Source organism: Oryctolagus cuniculus, chromosome 4 (assembly GCF_051225735.1).
Source record: "Oryctolagus cuniculus isolate XC-2025 breed Fujian yellow rabbit chromosome 4, ASM5122573v1, whole genome shotgun sequence".
Classification (NCBI taxonomy): Eukaryota; Metazoa; Chordata; class Mammalia; order Lagomorpha; family Leporidae; genus Oryctolagus; species Oryctolagus cuniculus.
In genome coordinates this window covers 173,234,826-173,254,201 of record NC_142870.1, presented here as the reverse complement: position 1 = coordinate 173,254,201, position 19,376 = coordinate 173,234,826, and the positions used below count along the sequence as shown (strand labels likewise).

General features: G+C 42.9%; 1 protein-coding gene across 2 annotated transcripts in view; it reads left to right on the top strand.

Moving 5' to 3' along the window:
* The window catches only part of TRANK1 (tetratricopeptide repeat and ankyrin repeat containing 1), a 156,523-nt gene that overhangs the window by 35,642 nt on the left and 101,505 nt on the right, over positions 1-19,376 (top strand). For both annotated transcript variants that reach the window (XM_089331309.1, XM_008266129.5), the window contains exon 3: positions 8,259-8,385. In XM_089331309.1, the coding sequence (XP_089187435.1) occupies positions 8,259-8,385 (127 nt within the window). The remainder of the gene's footprint in view (positions 1-8,258; positions 8,386-19,376) is intronic.

Here is a 19,376-nt window from a genome sequence, read left to right as displayed (position 1 = left end):
GTAAACGTGAGTCATATAATTTAGATTATGGGATGAAAAGTGTAGGTGCTTACAAGTCAAAAACAGCGTTCCTAATCAGCTCCTATATGTTTAAAATAACCACTACTTATACCTGCTTCAGTGTGCTCCCCCCAACCCCTTCCAAGGTTTGAGATTTTAGTAATAAGAATTATTATCTCTCCCATAGTTGTATCAGCATTCAGGACATCTAACAGACTTTAAGACCCTGTAGGTATATGGCATATGTGAACACCTGGATTGTCCCACTTTGCCTTTCCCTGCTGTCCTGGGAAGAGGAAGTCCTCAGGGACAGATCTTCTGACCTCATCTTTTCCGCTGTCTCTTTTGCAACTGCCTTTTTTTTTTTTTTTAATAATTTACTTTTTTGAATGGCAGAGTTACAGAGAAAGAGAGAAAGAGATCTTCCATCTGCTGGATCACTACCCAAATTCCACAACAGCTAGGGATGGACCAGGCTGAAGCCAGGAGCCTGGTACTCCATCCGGGTCTCCCACATGGGTGGCAGGGGCCCAGGTACTTGGGCCGTCATCCACTGCTTTCTCAGGCATGTTAGCAGGGAGCTAGATTAGAAGCAGAGTAGCTGGGACTCAAATTAGCACTTGTATGGGATGCTGGTGTAGCAGGCGGTGACTTCCCTGGTGCTGTACCACTACACCAGCCCCACACTACTTTTTTTTTTTTTTTTAAGGTTTATTAATTTGTAGCGAGAGAGAGAGAGAAAGAGAGGTCTTGCATCTACTGCTTCACTTCCCAAATGTCTCCCACAGTAAGTGGAGGAGCACAGACTTGAACTGGTGCTCTACTATGGCATGCCGGTTTCCTGTGTGGCTGCTTAACCCACTGCAGCAGGATCCGCACTGCTGGCAGCTGCTTCCTGAGACTCTCCCAGGCACTCTCCCCTTTTGCGCTCGTTCATCACACTTACTGAGAACCCTCTGAGCACCCTCTCCTCCCCACCCTGCCAGCACATGCTCGGAGCTGCCAGGCACTCCTCTCTCGCCATCAAGCCCACATGAGGGAAAACAGTGACTTGAGTCCTCTCTTGGGCTGGTATTCAAATCACCACATGACAGATACTTAAGCACCCCTTATGTGCTAGCCATACAGAAATGACCAAATTAGAGGTGATTGTCTACAGGAGGCAGGTGCCCTGGGGGGCTGCAGCAAGTAAGTAGGTTGTGGCAATCTCAGGGACAATACCTGAAGGCTTATTTAATCTGTATAAAATTATTCCTGTGTATAAACTGTTGAGAGGAAATGGCTTACGGTCTAAATGAACTTAATTATTGCCTTATAACCACACAGGAAATATTTAGATGTTACACTGTCTTTCATTGAAAGAAATTATGGATGACAATTTGACTAGAAAACCTGTATATGGGTGAAATGACCATTTATACATTCAATTATTATTTATAGCTGTTGTCTCTTTGTCACTAAACTAGGGTCTTTTTGTTTTTTATTTGTTAAACTTCTTATTTGGTGAAGTACTAAGCCTTTTTATGGTAATGTAAATTTACAGTCTTATCTCAAAAAACTAAAAAAAAAAAAAGGGGTAGAAGGAAAGAGAGTAGGAAGGAAGGCAGGAGAGAGAGGAGGGGCACAGAATTATGTTCTTAGACTTGTATCTACAAATCATATTGAATCTGTTAAAAACTAATCAATATTAAAATAAAAATGGAAAAAAGTAAATTGAAAGTATGTTATCACAAAAAAATTAAAGGAAGGCAAAAGGGAGGGAGGTAAGAAGGAAGGAAAGTAGCATATTCTTGGAATTGTATCTATGAAATTTATGAAACCTATTCTCTGTATTAGAAAAGAATGGAGGTGAGGGGGTAGGGCAGGAGAGGCAATAGTTGTGGCCCTGTGTTCTTCAGAACCTCCCCTCCGTCGCTTCTCTGCCTTTTAGCTAAGATCAAGTGCGGAACCGCCCTGTGCATCCTGGTGTCAAAGATTCTGGAAGGAGCATCACCAGCGTTTGGCTTATATCACTAGATGATAGGGCACAGTGACCAAGAACAGAGGCTTGCTGTTAGTGAGATTTGGCATCAGAACTGGGAAATGCCATTAGCAGATCCTTGGGCAAGTAACTTTAAACTCTTTGCGACTCGGTTTCTTACTCTGAACAGTGGAGACAGTGCCTCCTTACAGGCTGTGGTGGTGAGTAAGTGCGAGAGTAGTAATAGTGTCAGTTACAGGGACTGCACTCACTTCCTGCCAAGTTCAGGTTGTCTAATGCGTGGAAGCAGCCTCCAGCAGATCATGAAAGTGGGATTGTTCTGGCTACTTCTGACGGTCAGAAAAGAACAGAGTAAGGCGTGGTCCTCTCAGACACCTGTCTGACTCCCTGCTGGTGAGAAGTGTCACAGAGGTGTGCACCTGGAAGCTGGGTAGGGCCAGAATCAGCAAACTCCTTGTCCAGGCTCACAGCAATGCAGCCGCGGATGTGAGTGGGCCCTGCACAGGCCTGCAGTCAGCCTGGCAGCCAGCATCCCCCACCCCTGTCTCCTTGCAGGATGGACCTTGCGGCTTTATGCTGAGCTGCTGAAAGGATTTGGCAACCAGGTTCCCAAGAATGGGAGCTTCTCTGTGGCCACAGAAAGTATGGTGAAACCAGATTCTCTTGTGCTGTACCAGTGGGGATAGGTGTTTGGGTTTTCTTTCTTTCTTGGTTTTTTTTTTTTTTTTTTTTTTTTTTTTTGACAGGCAGAGTGGACAGTGAGAGAGAGAGAGAGAGAAAGGTCTTCCTTCCATTGGTTCACCCCCAAATGGCTGCTGTGGCCAGTGCACCGCACTGATCCGAAGCCAGGAGCCAGGTGCTTCTCCTGGTCTCCCATGCGGGTGTAGGGCCCAAGGACCTGGGCCATCCTCCACTGCCTTCCCAGGCCACAGCAGAGAGCTGGACTGGAAGAGGGGCAACCGGGACTAGAACCCAGGCTGCCGGCACTGCAGGCAGAGGATTAGCCTAGTGAGCTGCGGCGCTAGCCAGGGGTTTGGGTTTTCTACCAAGCTTTTTTCTTTTTAATTAAATGAGGACTCTACTGCTTACATTTTCCTTTCATTTGCTATCACACCACCTACTCTGTTTTCTTTCTCCCTCACTTCCTATTTACCCTTTCTACATCGTGAGCTGAAAAACTGAAGGGAGAATGTTAGTGCAGTAAGGGAAGTGCAGAATGAAATACCTGGAACTGTTGATAAACACAGTAAAATGTTTTCTCTGTCTGGTTAAGGGATCAGAGATCTAGGATGGCTGAAGCCCCCAAGCCTCCTTGTCATTCATTCATCTTTTATTTTAAAAATTCATTTATTCGGGGCTGGCACTGTGGCGTAGCAGGTAAAGCCACTGCCTGCAGTGCCAGCATCCCATATGAGCGCCGGTTCGAGTCCTCGCTGCTCCACTTCTGATCCAGCTCTCTGCTATGGCCTGGGAAAGCAGTACAAGATGGCCCAAGTCCTTGGGTCCATGCACCCGTGTGGGAAGACCAGGAGGAAGCTCCTGGCTTCGGATAGGCACAGCTCTGGCCATTGCAGTCATCTGGGGAGTGAACCAGCAGATGGAAGACCCCTTCCCCCCCCGCCTCTCCTCTCTATGTAATTCTGACTTTCAAATTAATTAATTAGTTAAAAAATTCATTTATTTGAGAGAAAGAGAGGCAGAGGTAGCTCACATTCACTACTTAATTTCCCAAGTGCTTACAGTTGCTGGGGGGCCAAAGCTAGAGCTGAGAACTCAATCCAGATACAACCCCTTTAACCCACGCCACTGCCTCCCAGAGTCTGCACCAGCAGGAAGCTGGAGTCAGGAGCAGGGCTGGGACATGAACCCCAGCACAGCATGTAGAACCTGTGAGTATTAACTGTGAGACCACATACTTGCCCCCGTGTCATCTTGATTACCCATGCCAGTTTCAAACCCCTGACCATGGGGGTATGCCGCCAGCACCGAAGTTCCTTGTCCCTTGCCTGCCTCTCCCAGTTTTAGGAGACCTGTTTTTTGTTTGGTTGGTTGGTTGTGTTTTTTTTTTTTTTTAAAGATTTATTTATTTACTTGAAAGTCAGAGTTACACAGAGAAGGAGAGGCAGGCAGAGAGAGAGAGAGGTCTTCCATCTGCTGGTTCACTCCCCAGCTGGCCACAATAGCTGGAGCTGTGCCAATCTGAAGCCAGGAGCCTATTCTTGTCTCTCACGCGGATGCAGGGGCCCAAGGACTTGGGCCATCTTGTTCTGCTTTCCCAGGTCATAGCAGAGAGCTGGATCAGAAGTGGAGCAGCCGGGACTCGAACCGGCACCCACATGGGATGCCGACACTAGAGGTGGCAACTTCATCCACTACGCCACAGCACCAGCCCCATGAGACCTGTTCTCATGTAGTGTTCTCATTGTAGTGTCACGAGGATCCCAAGCAGTTTTGTGGATGTAGGTCATAGATATAAGTATAGTGCAGATTAGAAATTAAAATGTGTAACTATTGATTTATTAAAAAGATTAATAGCCTATTGTGTTTTATTTTTATGAAAACTGTACTTTCAAAAAGTTTAGTGAGAAGAATGGCATATTTTTGCAAATCCGCTAATGTCTGTCTTAATATAAGACAGCTTGCTTCTTTTATCTGTTGCTGCATTTAGCCTTTTGGGATAATATATCATATAACCTATGCAATGTATGCACTTCCCTGTATGCCTGTGCGAGCAGGAGTAGGGAAATAGGTACATCATGCTTTAGTGTTGTGTTTTCTGTTGCTGCTGTGACAAATTACCCCAACTTCAGTGGCGTAAAACAGTACAGATTTATTCTGTTACAGCTCTGGAGGTCAGAACTCTACAGTAAGTCTTCTGGGACTGACATCAGAGTCTTAGGGGGCCGGGTTCTTTGTGGAGACCTTGAGGGGACAATGTGTTTCCTAGGCTTTTTTCATCTTGGCCTGTATCCTGAGCTTTTGGCCCTGTCCTCCATCTTCAAAATGTGTCTATCCATTCTTGTCTCCATTCTCACCGTCTCCCCTGCTGTAGTGGTGTCTTTCTCCCCTAAGGACTTCCGTGATTGCATCATAACCTCCCCTTTTCAAAATCTTTAAATTAATTACATCACAGAATCCCTTTTGTCATAAAAGGTAACATTATTTGGTGGTCATTATTCAGGATAATATGTTGGCCTTGTGAACCGCCTGAAATGGTCTTGGGGACCTCTGGTGGTTCCCAGTCAATCCTTTGGGAACAACTGTTGTACAAGGAACAGAGGTTGGCATCTGTGGTAGGCTCACAGCTTACACGTGTATTGAGACATGACCCTGAATTAAGTCACTGAAACATTGCTTGCACCTCCTACCTACTGTCATATTGATGTCTATACTCTGGGCAAACTTGAGCTGATTGTAGTTGGCTTGCACCTGTAGTTTCTGTCCTTCTGCCTTGCCTTGGGACAGATAAGAATTGTGTCAGAGCTGGACCTAGAGATCTTTATCAGGGCAAAATATTCATTTCCTTAAAGAGGCAGCGTTGTAAAGTTCACTGATCCTACACTGTGTGCTGAAACTACTTGTCGTGACCACTATGGGACTTCTGTCTCACCCTCACATGTTGTCTTCTGTGGGACCCTGCTGTCACTATTATCCTTGTCCATCACCTGTGCTTATTTTTATGCCACTTCCAGCAAACATAGGGATTCAGGAGCATGTGATTTATTTAAGAGAATAAGTACCCTTGGGGAGGGGCCAAGAAAAGCAGAATGAGGGAGGGAAGACTCCAAGTAGGGGTGTTATCTAAAATAGAGCCAGATTCTGCCTAATCCCACAGGGAACTCTGGAGCATGAATTACAGCATAGAACTGGGTCTGCTTTGAGGCAAGGGAGCTAATTTTTGATGCCCCTGTCAGCTAGTCATTGCTTACAGACCTCTAGAGTGAGTGAGGCTGTATTAATATGCTTGTCTTGCCTTCGACTAAGTGGTTTAAAAACCGAGAGTTTACTCTTGACTTTTCTGGAGGCTGGGAAATCAAGATCAAGGTGCTAAATGATTTGATTTTCCTGTGAGGGCATTCTCCCTGGCTTGGAAATGGCTGCCTTCTCACTATCCTGGCATGGGAAAGAAAGGATGAGAGTGAGAATCAAGCTCTCTTATGCCTCTACTGTCTCTTCATGAGAGCCCCACCTGTATTAGTCAGCTTTTTGTTACTTTAGCTAAAATACCTGCGAGGAGAAACTTAGAGGGAAGAGGTTTATTTCGGCTTACAGTTGGAGGTCCACAGTCCAAAACTGAGCAGCCCCATCGGTTCTCGTGTCTGGTGAGGCCAGAGGATGGCAAAGCAATAGCTACATGGTGAGCTGGGAAGCAGAGACACAGGACACATTCTTGGATGATAAGAGCTCTCTTGCAGGTACTACCTTTCAAAGTCTGACCCCAAAAGATCTAAAGACACTTCTGAAACACGAAAATTACGTCAAGTCTCCACTCTTAATCCTCAACTATTAACCATCATCATAAGACTTAGGGGCTTACGTATCTTCATGACTTTGGGAGCCAAATCCTGTTTAAACCATAACACCATACTCTTTCCCTCATGCAACATAATCACCGCCCGAAAACCCTGTCTCCAAATACTGTCACATTGGGAAGCAGGGCTTTAATACAAGTTTTAGAGGAACCACTCAGTCCGTAGCATGGGGGCAGCTTCCTTGGGAGCACTGTTATTCGGTTGAGGAAGAAAATCTCTGCAGAACTTGGTGCTGAGAGCTGCTAGTTGCAGCCAGCAGTCACTGCAGCTGGGAGTGACTGTCCCAGGTAGGGTGTCTGGGCTGTACACAATAGCATCTGCTACACTTGAGGTCATGGCTATCACGGATCCCTTGCTAATTACCTGCAGCCTGCCTCACTGCATCTTGTGTATTCATACCTCCACTAGAGAGAATGATGAGCCATGAGAGAAGCTGGCACACAGAACAGTAATGGTGGGGACACTTCATCTTATTTTTGTGCTTATTTGCATTACTTTACTTTTTTACAGTGATTTGTATTCTTTACACAATTAAAATATTAAATAGGGCTGGCTTTTGGCCTAGTGCTTAAGACCCCCATTTGGATGCCTGTATTGCATGTCTGAGTGCCTGTGTTTGAGTACTGGCTCCATTCCTGATTCCAGCTCCTTGCTAATGCACACCCTGTGAGGCAGTGGTGGTGGCTCACCCACATGGCAAACTCTGATTGAGTTTCCAGCTCCCAGCTACAGCCTGGCTGAGCCCCAGCCATTGCAGACATTTGGGGAATAAACAGTGGATAGGAGCTCTGTCTGTTTGCCTCTTCTCTCTGTCCCTCTGCCTCTCAAATGGGTAAATAAAAATTTAAAATTATATATTAAATAAAGAGGAGCCATACGCCTTTCATTTCTCCCTTGTGTGTCTTACATACATTCCAGTACTTCCAGGCTTCTCTTGGCATATTGTCGTACATTTTTCAGCTTTCTTCTTCCAACGTGGTGTCCGCAATAACCTTGCTGCTTTATTGCCCCTGGATCCTTGAAGAAGGGGCCCTTGCCTTGCCATGTTTTAGAGGATCCCTCTCTGGTCATCCTGTCGCTGTATCCTCCCCATCCCCCAACCCCCAGCAGGAATCTGTCAGGCCAAGGCCTTGTATATTCAGATTCCTTGACTCCACCACTGGGTGCACACTTGAGTATCAGGATCCTGGAGTAAGCTGCCTATAGGAAGTGTTCTCAGGCCTCATACAGATCTCTTAGCCACAGCCATTGTTCTGATGGCTCACCATGGAGGTGGTGGGATTGCATGTTCTGAAAGGCCTATCCCATGATGTGCTGTGCACCCACACGGCAACAGCATGCATGCTGAATGGTTCACCCCACATCCAGACTCTCAAAGGCTTGTTGGAAACTCCAGTCTTCAGAGACAAGTCACCATTTTTGCAACATCTTCTCCAGTGGCCTCTAAAAAAATAAAAAGTTTTCGAGATCAGTGGAAGATGGGACCACAACGTTGAGGACCTTTGTCATTGAAATATGGGAACAGAGGATTTGAGAGTACAGAAGGACAGATTAGAGCTTATAGATGCTCCAGATCTTCTCAGGGCCGTGAGGGACCAGAATGCTCCTAGAGGTAAGTGAGACATTTCCTGCTGAAAGCCTGTTTGTGATGGCAACAGCCAGCACCAGAATGGTGGCCTCAAGGATTGTTCTCTGTCTTCATAAACTGATTTCTTTACACACTACTGGTTTGTTCTTTCTCACAGGGTTCCCCCAAAGGAGTTGGCTGTGCTGCTGTGCAACAAATCCAATGCATTTTACAGCCATGGGAAATGGAATGACGCATTTCTTGCTGCCAAGGAGTGTCTCCAGTGGGATCCAACCTATGTGAAGGTATGGGACCATGGCAGCTTGCAGTGATGGCGGCTGGCTCCTTCTTCTTAACCTGCCTCTTGCCCCTCCTTTCTTTTTATAACTAACATGCTTGGAGTGCTGCTCCTTCAGCTGTCTTTGCACTTCAGATTGGTGGCCACAGAGCATGTGAGCATTATTTGGGAAAAAGTAAAAGTGATGGCCACGCACTGAAGTGAACTTGTCAGGGAGAGCAGAGCCTGGTCTTGTGACAGGTGGATAGCAGTGGAGAGTGTGGAAGAACTCATTTTATTCTGATTTAGGTACACAAAGACCCATCATCTGTTCATGATCTTTGCTGTTGTAAGCCCCAGTTTAGCAGATCTTTATTTCAGATCAAGCTGGGTGGATGACAGGATGATAATTTTTCAGAAAGTATCTCTTACAGTAGAAATCAGTGCCTATGGAGGGATCACGGAAGTTTGAGAAGCCAAAAAGACCCTTTAAGATGGTTAACAAAGGTTGTACACAAATGTTTGGTGTTTTTACAGCTGAAATGCCCTCAGTGGCCATTCCTCAGGGTGCCTTCACCGTTGTTGGTGCCTCCGGGCAGACAAAGGAGTGGGAGACACCACCCCAGCGCTTGAGGACTTCACACTCAAGCTTGGGAGGGAAATAGCATGTTTGTCCAAGTCAGAGGTCTTAAAGAGCAATTCTTCAGCCCTCTTAGCATATATAATTGCGTCTTATATTAGGGGCTTAGACAATTTATAGAGAGGTTCCATGGTGAAGTACAAAAGGCACAGGTTTTTCTGTTTTATCCTCTGTTGTGTTATTTTGACAACTTGGCTGGATTACATTTCTCTGACTAAGCCTTAATTTTCTCCATAGTCAAATGAGATAATGCCCTGGAGTTGCTTTGAGCCTTAGAGAGACATTAAGTAAAGCTGTTGGTGCACAATACATAGAGTTTTTATTATATCTTCAGTTGTCTGCATTTCATGTGTGACTACTAGAAACAGAACACAATGGGAGGTGTAGGAGGTTGGATCTATTGATTATTCCAACCCCAGGAAGGATTTGGATATTCTATATTACAAGTAGGTATTGACTCTTAAACCTCTCCTATTGGAGTATGGATACTGCAGAAGTTATTGACCGCTTTAAAAACAGGAGTGCATTTTAAAGAAATTCTTCCCAAAAGCACTTAAAATATTCCCATCATCTGACTGGGCGAGGATGAGAAGTAGTTGGGTTTGGCCCACATTCCTCAGGTGGAGGCTGTGGCTGTGGCACAAGAGGCTGAGAAGGTCCTGAATAATGCTCCAGGATTCTTCCTCCTGTGGCCATACCTGCAGTAGCTCCTGACAGCACAGCAGTCAGTGCCACTTCCTTATATCCCTCCCTCTTTTAAAAAAATTTTATTTATTTATTTGAAATGCAGAGTTACAGAAAGAAGAGAGAGAGAGAGAGAGAGAGAGAGAGAAAGAGACAAAGATCTATCCACCTTTACTCCCTAAATGGCTGCAACTGCTGGTGCTAGGCCAGGCTGAAGCATGGAGCCTGGAACTCCATCTAGGTCTCCCACATGGGTGTCAGGGGCCCAAATGTTTGGGCCATCCTTCACTGCCTTCCCAGGCACATTGACATGGAGCTGGATCAGAAGTAGAGCAGCTGGGACTTGAACTGGTTGTCATAGGGGTTGCTGGTATAGCAGGCAATGGCTTAACCAGCTGTGCCACCATGCCGACCCTCAGTTCTCCATTCTTAATTTTATGGTATTTCTTTCCTTCTCTGCTCTACTCTTTCCATTGTCCTCTGTAAGCTAGGATTTTTTTGTGTGTGTGTACCATTTTTTTGATGTGTCTGGGACCCTGTGATGAGAGACAAATAGGAGAAAAGCATACAGATTTTATTTGGAATCAACAAACTTTCCTGAAAAGAAGTGCTACTCCAAAGAAGTAGATGTGCTGAGAGCTTATGTACTATGTTTAACAAAAAGCAATGCATTGTGGAGACACGAAAAGACAAAGGGAAAACGTTTTTATGTTTCTAGGGGCCTCAGAACTGTGAGAAGGTAAATATATGGGGGGAATTAAAGGAGGGGTAAAGGCTAAATAAGCAAGGTTTGGGCAGGTCCACCTTCCTCATGACTTCGTGTCCACAGGATTCCCCTGGAGAAGGGGGTTTTTGGCAGGCCTTGTTTCTTAGGAGTTTCTGCTTTTAGTCAGTTAAGGGATGCTTTGGGAAGGCTTCTTTTCACATTTGTTGAATCTCAAGTGATTTCAGTACAAAATAATATTTATACCAAAGTGGCATATTTTAGAGTGGTATATTCTGATCTCCCTCCAAAACAAAAAATTAAAATTCAGTTTATGGAAGTCAAAGAAATGCAATATTTTGTACTAGCTTTCCTGGTTGGAAATAAAAGAAAACAAAACACAAACATTCTTTCCCTCCTTTTTTGATTGTTACTTGAGGTCCTCAGACTTTCCATTGAAGGTTAAATCAACAAATAGATATCTAAAAAAACTTGAAGAATTATTACATATTTGAGGATATAGATATGTTTAATGTTACTGGACATTACACAATGTATACACGTATCAGAACATCACCTGGTGGGGAGTTCCAAGATGGCAGAGTAGGGAGGGAGTTTACTGCTTTAATCCAGAAGAAGATAGTTTAAAACAAGTGGAGAGAGTGCAGTCTCAGGGAAAAGTTAGGGAGAAAATGGCAGGGGAAACTACGCAAATTAGAGGGATGTGGTAGGCCTACGTGGAGGGCGTGGACGCCCACAACTCAGGACCAAGCAGCCAAGAGCCTGTCCGTGCACCAGCATTGGAAAGTGAGGTGAGACCAGACAACAGCAGCCCAAGCCACTGGCACTAAAGCTGCAGGAAGAGCCTAAAGGGAACTTGGCTTGGAGCCCTTTGGAGGATAGTGTACCTGCCAAACTAGAGGAGGAAAAAAAAGGAGGGACACATTTCTCTCTCCCTGATCACTTTACAACAGGGTATCCCATAACAAGCCAATAGAGCAGATGCCATTTGGGACATATGTAACAACTGTGCCAGCTTGTGTCCATGCCCAGTAACCAGCTGAGTGGAGACTCCTGACTCTGATGGGGAGAACTAACAGGGGACTGGGAGCTGGTGACTGTGGGAGGCTTCTGTTCTGGAACTGTGGAAAAAAAAAAAACAGGCTATGTGGGAGAACTCATGGTGTGGCTGGGACTTTGGGCAGTCACTGTAGGAAACTTCACATGCTCAGGGCTTCCTGGTTACCTGATGAGGGACATTGCTGGGGATCTGAACTTACACTGAAGACTGCACAGAACCTTTGTGTGGTCCTTGGGACAGAACAGATGAATATTGTACCCACTGGGGCTGGCGCTCAGGTTCTGGTCTCTTTTGAGGAGAGGAGCTCAGCTGAGCAGAATAAACTTCCCTTCTGATAAAAAAAAAAAAAGAGATTTACCATGCCAAATATGAGTATGTCACCTTAGACATGCCCTTAACCCTGGAGATCTGACTACAAGCCTCTAGATATTCACTGAAAGCTGACACTCCACTTACCTACAGAGGAACAGTATAAAGATAAAAGCCATCACAGCAAAAAAAAAAACAAAAACAAAAACAAAGAAGAAACCAATGAATATCTCCACAAATGCCGAACAACAAATGCACCAATTCAAGGAATAAGAATAAGAAAGACAACATGATGCCCCCAAAAGAACACAACACTTCAATACCAGATTGTAAAGATGATGAGATGGAAGAAATGCAAGAAATGGAATTCAAAAAAAATGATCCTAAGATTACATAGAAGTAACTGAAAGCAAATGCATGAACTATTGAAATCTGTACAGGACATAGAAGAAAATTTCTCCGATGAAATTGAGATCTTAAGAGAAAGCAAAATGAAATGAAGAATTTAATAGGACAAATAAAAAATGCAGTGAAAACCTTAACAACAGAATCAGTGAAGCAGAAGATAGAATATCGGACTTAGAAGACAAGGTGTAGGAAATTTATACAGTCAAACCAAAAACAGGAAGAGGAAATCAGAAAACAAAAAACACTGTTGGGAATCTAGAGATACTATCAAACAACCCAACATATGGGTTCTAGGAGTTCCTGAAGGCATGAAAAGAGAGAAAGGAGTATAAGGCCTTTTTAGTGAAATAATCACAGAAAACTTCCCTAATATGTAGAAAGACATCAAGTACATTAAGTACAGAAGGCACGTAGAACTCCTAATAGATGATTAGAAAAGATCTTCACCATGACGCATTGTAATCAAACTCTCCACAGTAAAACATAAAGAAAAGATGTTTTTTTTTGGACAGGCAGAGTAGACAGAGAGACAGAGAGAAAGGTCTTCCTTTTCCGTTGGTTCACCTTCCAATGGCCGCTGCAGCTGGCGCGCTGCAACTGGCGCACTGTGCTGATCCGAAGCCAGGAGCCAGGTGCTTCTCTGGTCTCCCATGCAGGTGTAGGGCCCAAGGACTTGGGCCATCCTCCACTGCACTCCCGGGCCACAGCAGAGAGCTGGCCTGGAAGAGGAGCAACCGGGACAGAATCCGGCACCCCAACTGGGACTAGAACCCAGTGTGCTGGTGCCGCAGGCGGAGGATTAGCCTGTTGAGCCACCGCGCCGGCCAAAGAAAAGATTTTAAAATGTGCACAGGACAACGCCAGATTACTTTCACAGGATCTCCAATTAGACTCACAGCAGACTTCTCATCAGAAACCACAGGCTAGGAGGGAATGGCGAGATATATTCCAAGTCTTAAGAAAAAAAAAAAAACTGTCAACCCAGAATACTATACCCTGCAAAGCTCTCATTTATGCATGAAGGTGAAATAAAGACCTTCCATGACAAACAGAAACTGAATTTGTCACCACCCATCCAGCCCTGCAGAAGATGCTTAAGGTTGTGCTGCACATGGAAACAGAAACATGGTCATCACCACGGAAGAAGGTAAAGGAAGGAAATCTCCCAGTATAAAGCAATTCCAAAGTAAAAAGTTGGAATATTTATGGGAAAATGGCAGGGCAAAGTCGTTAATTATAAATAGTCATCTTGAATGTAAATGACCTTAACTCTCCAGTTAAAGGACACAGACTGGCTGAATAGATTAAAACACAAAACCCATCTATTTGCTTCCTACAAGAAACACATCTCATTAACAAAGATGCACGCAGACTGAAATTGAAAGGATGGAAAAAGTTATTCCATGTCAACAGAAACCAAGAAAGAGCTGGCGTAGCCATCCTAATATCGGACAAAATAGACTTTAACACAAAAACTGTTAAAAGAGACAAAGAAGGACACTATATAAGGATTAAGAGATCAGTTTAACAGGAAGATGTAACTGTTAGAAATGTAGATGCACCTAATTGCAGGGAACCTGGCTATTTAAAAAAAAAAGTTGAGGGATCTAAAGGGAGATTTAGACTCTAGTACAGTAGTATTGGGGACTGCAGTACTCCACTTACAGCAATGGACAAATCAACCAGACAGAAAATCAGCAAGGAAACAGCAGCTTTAATCGACACTGCAGACCAAATGGACCTCACAGATATCTACAGAACTTTTCATCTTACAGTTGCAGAATACACATTCTTCTCACCAGTGCATGGAATCTTCTCTTGGATTGACCACATACTAGGCCATAAGGCAAGTTTCAGCAAATTCAAAAAAATTGAAATCATACCCTGGACCTTTTTAGACCACAATGGAATGAGCTAGAAATCAGCAACTCAGGAATCCCTAGAACATATGCAAACACATGGAGACTGAACAATAAACATGGTTCTGAATGAAAGTGGGTCATATAAGAAATCAAAAGAGAAATAAAAAAATTTCTAGAAACGAATATGACAGCACAACATAACAAAACTAATGGGATACAGCAAAAGTAGTGTTAGGAGGAAAGTTTATAGCAGTAAAGGTGCCAAATAAATGAGCTATCAATGCATCTCAAGGATTTAGAAAAACAACAGAAAACCAAACCCAAAACTAGTAGGATAAAAGAAATCATTAAAATTAGGAAATGAATCAACAAAATTGAATAAAAAAATACAAAAGAGCAGCAGTTTATTTATTAAAAAATAAACAAAATTGACACACCATTGCATTGGCCCAACCAAAAAAAAAAAAAAAAGAGAGATAAGACCCAAATCAATAAAATTAGAAATGAAAAAGGAAACATAACAATAGACACCACAGAAATAAAAAAAAATCATCAGAAATTACTACAAAGAGCTGTATGCCAAGAAATCGGGAAACCTAGAAGAAATGGATAGATTCCTGGACACATACAACCTACCTAAGTTGACCCATGAAGGCATAGAAAATCTAAACAGACACATAACCAAGATGGAAATGAATCGGTAATAAAGGCCCTCCCCACAAATAAAATCCCAGGACTGGATGGCTTCACTGCTAAATTCTAGCAGACATTTAAAGAAGAACTAACTCCAGTTCTTCTCAATTTATTGAAAACAATTGAAAGAGAGGGAATCCTCCCCAATTCTTCCTGTGAAGCCAGCATCAACTTAATTCCTAAATCTGAAAAAATGCAACAGAAGAAGAGAATTACAGGCCAATTTCCCTGATGAACATAGATGCAAAAATCCTCGACAGAATTTTAGCAAATCAAATCCAACAACACATCAGAAAGATCACTCACCCAGCCCAAATGGGATTTATCCCTGGTATGCAGGGATGGTTCAGCATTTGCAAATCAATCAATATAATATATCACATTAAAAACTGCAGAACAAAAACCACATGGTTATCTCAATAGATAAAGAAAAGCATTTGATAAAATACAACACCCTTTCATGATGAAAACTCTAAGCAAATTGGGTTCAGAAGGAATATTTCTCAAGGCAATCTATGACAAACCCATGGCCAACATCCTACTGAATGGGGAAAAGTTGGAAGCAATCCTACTGAGATCCAGTACCAGACAAGGATGCCCACTCTCACCATTGCTATTCAATGTAGTCCTGGAAGTTTTAGCCAGAGCCATTAGACAAGAGGAAGAAATCAAAGGGATACAAATTGGGAAGGAAGAAGTCAGATTATCTCTAGTTGCAGATGACATGATTCTATATCTAGGGGATCGAGAAGACTCCACCAAAAGACTATTGGAACTCATAGAAGAGTTTGGTAAAGTAGCAGGATATAATTTAGTATATAAAAATCAACAGCCTTTTATACATAGGCAATGCCAAGGCTGAGATTGAGCTTCTAAGATCAATCCCATTCACAATAGCTACAAAAACATCAAATGCCTTGGAATGAATTTAACCAAGGATGTCAAAGATTCTTATGATGAGAATTACAAAACATTAAAAAAAGAAATAGAAGATACAAAAAATGGAAAAATCTTCCATGTTCATGGATTAGAAGAATCAATATCATCAAAATGTCCATTATTCCGAAAGCAATTTACAGATTCAATGCAATACTAATCAAAATATCGAAGACATTCTTCTCAGATCTGGGAAAAATGATGCTGAAATTCGTATGGAGGCACAATAGCTGAAACAATCTTATACAACAAGAACAAAGCTGGAGGCATCACAATACCACATTTCAAGATGTATTACAAGGCAGTTGTAATCAAAACAGCATGGTATTGGTACACATATTGATGGATAGACCAGTGAAACAGAGTAGAAACACCAGAAATCAATACAAACATCTATATCCAACTTATATTTGACTAAAGAGCTAAAACCAATCCCTGGAGCAAGGACAGTCTCATCAACAAATGTTGCTAGGAAAACTGTATTTCCACATGCAGAAGTATGAAGCAAGACCCCTATCTTATATCTTACACAAAAATCCACTCAACATGGATTAAAGATCTAAATCTATGACCCGACACCATCAAATTATTAGAGAACATTAAAGAATTGGCATAGGCAAAGAGTTCTTGGAAAAGATTCCAGAGGCACAGGCAGTCAAAGCTAAAGTTAATGAATGGGATTACATCAAATTGAGAAGTTTCTGTACTGCAAAAACACTCAGGAAAGTGAAGAGGCAACCAACAGAATGGGAGAAATTATTTGCAAACTATGCAACCGATAAAGGATTAATAACCAGAATCTACAAAGAGATCAAGAAACTCCACATCAACAAAACAAACAACCCAGTTAAGAAGTTGGCAAAGACTCAAACAGACATTTTTCAAAAGAGGAAATCCAAATGGCCAACATGGAATAATGTTCAGGATCACTAGCCGTCAGGGTAGTGCGAATCAAAACCACTATGAGGTTTCACCGCAAACCAGTTAGAATGGCTTCCTTCCTTCCTTCTTTTCCCTTCCCTTCCCTTCCATTCCCTTCCCTTCCCCTTCATTCCTTCATTCCTTCATTCCTTCATTCCTTCACAGGCAGAGTGGACAATGAGAGAGAGACAGAGAGAAAGGTCTTCCTTTTTTGCCGTTGGTTCACCCTCCAATGGCTGGCGCAATGCGGCCGGCGGAATCGCACTGATCCAAAGAGATGAGCCAGGTGCTTCTCCTGGTCTCCCATGCGGGTGCAGGGCCCAAGGACTTGGGCCATCCTCCACTGCACTCCCGGGCCACAGCAGAGAACTGGCCTGGAAGAGGGGCAACCAGGACAGAATCTGGTGCCCCGACCGGGACTAGAACCCAGTGTGCTGGTGCTGCAGGCGGAGGATTAGCCTATTGAGCTGCAGCGCCAGCCATAGAATGGCTTTTATACAGAACTCACCAAGCAGTGAATACTGGAAAGGATGTGGGGAAAAAAGTACCCTAATCCACTATTGGTGGGAAAGCAAACTGGTAAAGTCACTATGGTAGTCAGTATGGAGATACCTCAAAAATCTGAATATAGACCTACCATATCAGCCAGCCATCCCACTCCTGGGAGTTTATCCAAGGGAAATCAAATCAATAAGCAAAAGTTATCTGCACCCACATGCTTACTGCAGCTCAGTTCACAATAGCCAGGACATGGAATCAACCTAAATGCCCATCAGCCAAAGACTGGATGAAGAAATTATGTACGTTATGGAATACTACACAGTGGTAAAAAATGAAATCTATTCATTTGTAGTAAAATGAATGAATCTGGAAAGCATTGTACTTAGTGAAATAAGCCAATCGCAAAGGGACAAATACTGTATGTTCTCCCTGATCTGTGAGAACTAATAGAGCACCTAAAATGAAATCTGTAGAAGTGAAATTAACATTTCAAGAAGAGATGACTTGAATTGCCCTTGTCTTGACTGTCAAGGAACGGTTGTGTGTTTTTTTTTTTCTTTATACTATTTATTGAACTCTGCTTAACATAGAGTTAATCATATGTGTATAAAGTCAATTGAAGATAGATCTCAGTAAAAAATAAGAGTGTGAATAAGAGAAGGAGGAGGAATTTTGTAACTGTAAATCTGTATAGTTCTGCATTCAGGCTTACTTTTAAAGGTACAGTTTAAAAACTTGTCATGGGTCATCCAAATCCTATTAAGCTTGGTGGTAAAAATACCATCTTAAGTGTTAAAGTGATCATGTTAACTGTTAAAGTGAATATGTAGAAAGGATTAAGTGTTAAAGTGATCATATAAATAGGATTTAGTGCCTGGTAATAATAATAATAGCATTAAAAAGGAGAGAATGTTCCAACATGAGAAGCAGTCTACATAGCTGACTTATAGAATGACGATCACTTTAAGTAACACTCTGACCTCAGAATCAGTCCATAAGGCTTCCTGGTCAGGCTGAAAAGCCCGTGAGAGCATTTCAGGGATGGAAAGCCAAGATGTTTTGGCAAAAAAAATATTCTACATGAAGGATCTCTGTGAGTGAGACCTCAGCAAAAGAAATGGCCATCAAAGAAGGATGTACTTTTCCTCTAATGGGAGGAGAGAACTTCCACTTTGCTTATGGCCTCGTCCAAATACTGACAGAAAGAGGCTTCCATAGCCTAGGCAGCTCATGTCAAGAGCCTTGGGTGGTCCGTGACATCTACATAAGAGTGTTGTTAAATTAACAACAGGAATCACTGTGCACTAACTCCCCATGTATAACCTCTATCCTCAATGAGTTGTGTTATGAGAGTTAATTGTAAAACTAGTTTTCAAACCTTTTGTGTGTGTGTGTAAATTGTTGAAATCTTTATTTAGTATAGAGTTGGTCTTCTGTGTACCCAGTTAATTGAAAAAAAAATTTTTTTGATAGGCAGAGTTAGACAGTTGGAGAGAGACAGAGAGAAAGGTCTTCCGTTGGTTCACCCCCCAAATGGCCGCTAAGGCCGGCGCGCTGTGCCAATCCAAAGCCAGGAGTCAGGTGCTTCCTCCTGGTCTCCCTTGTGGGTGCAGGGCCCAAGCAGTTGGGCCATCCTCCACTGCCCTCTGGGGCCACAGCAGAGAGCTGGCCTGGAAGAGGAGCAACCAGGAGAGAACGGGTGCCCTCACCAGGACTAGAACCCGGAGTACTGGCGCCACAGGTAGAGGATTAGCCTAGTGAGCCACGGCACCGGCCTTGAAAATGAATCTTAATGGAGAATGGGACTGGAAAGGGGAGAGGGAGGAGGTGGTGGGGTGGGAGTGTGAGTGGTAGGGCAGGTATGGTGGGAAGAATAACTCTATTCCTATAAAGTTGCACTTAGGAAATTTATATTCCTTAAGAAATAAATTTTAAAAATAAATCATCACATGGTAAGCCATACATAAATATAATTTTTGTATTAAAAATTAAAGAAAAATTTATAAATCACGTAAGCATAAAAAAATCAGAGATTTGGTGTTAAAGCAAATTTAGAAGTGCTGTGAACCCTGATAGCGAAGTCTTCAGTTAACCTAGGGAAATTGTTTGTATAGATCAGCCTGATGCTGATTCAGATGTTCAGGGTAGAGAATGCAGTGTCATTTTACTCCTGTTTGAGAGTTATATGTTTGTATATAGGAAAATGTAGATTTTTTCTATTAATCATGTTAATTTTATTCTCTTTACACAAAAGAATTTTCTTTTGACCTCTGGTATATTT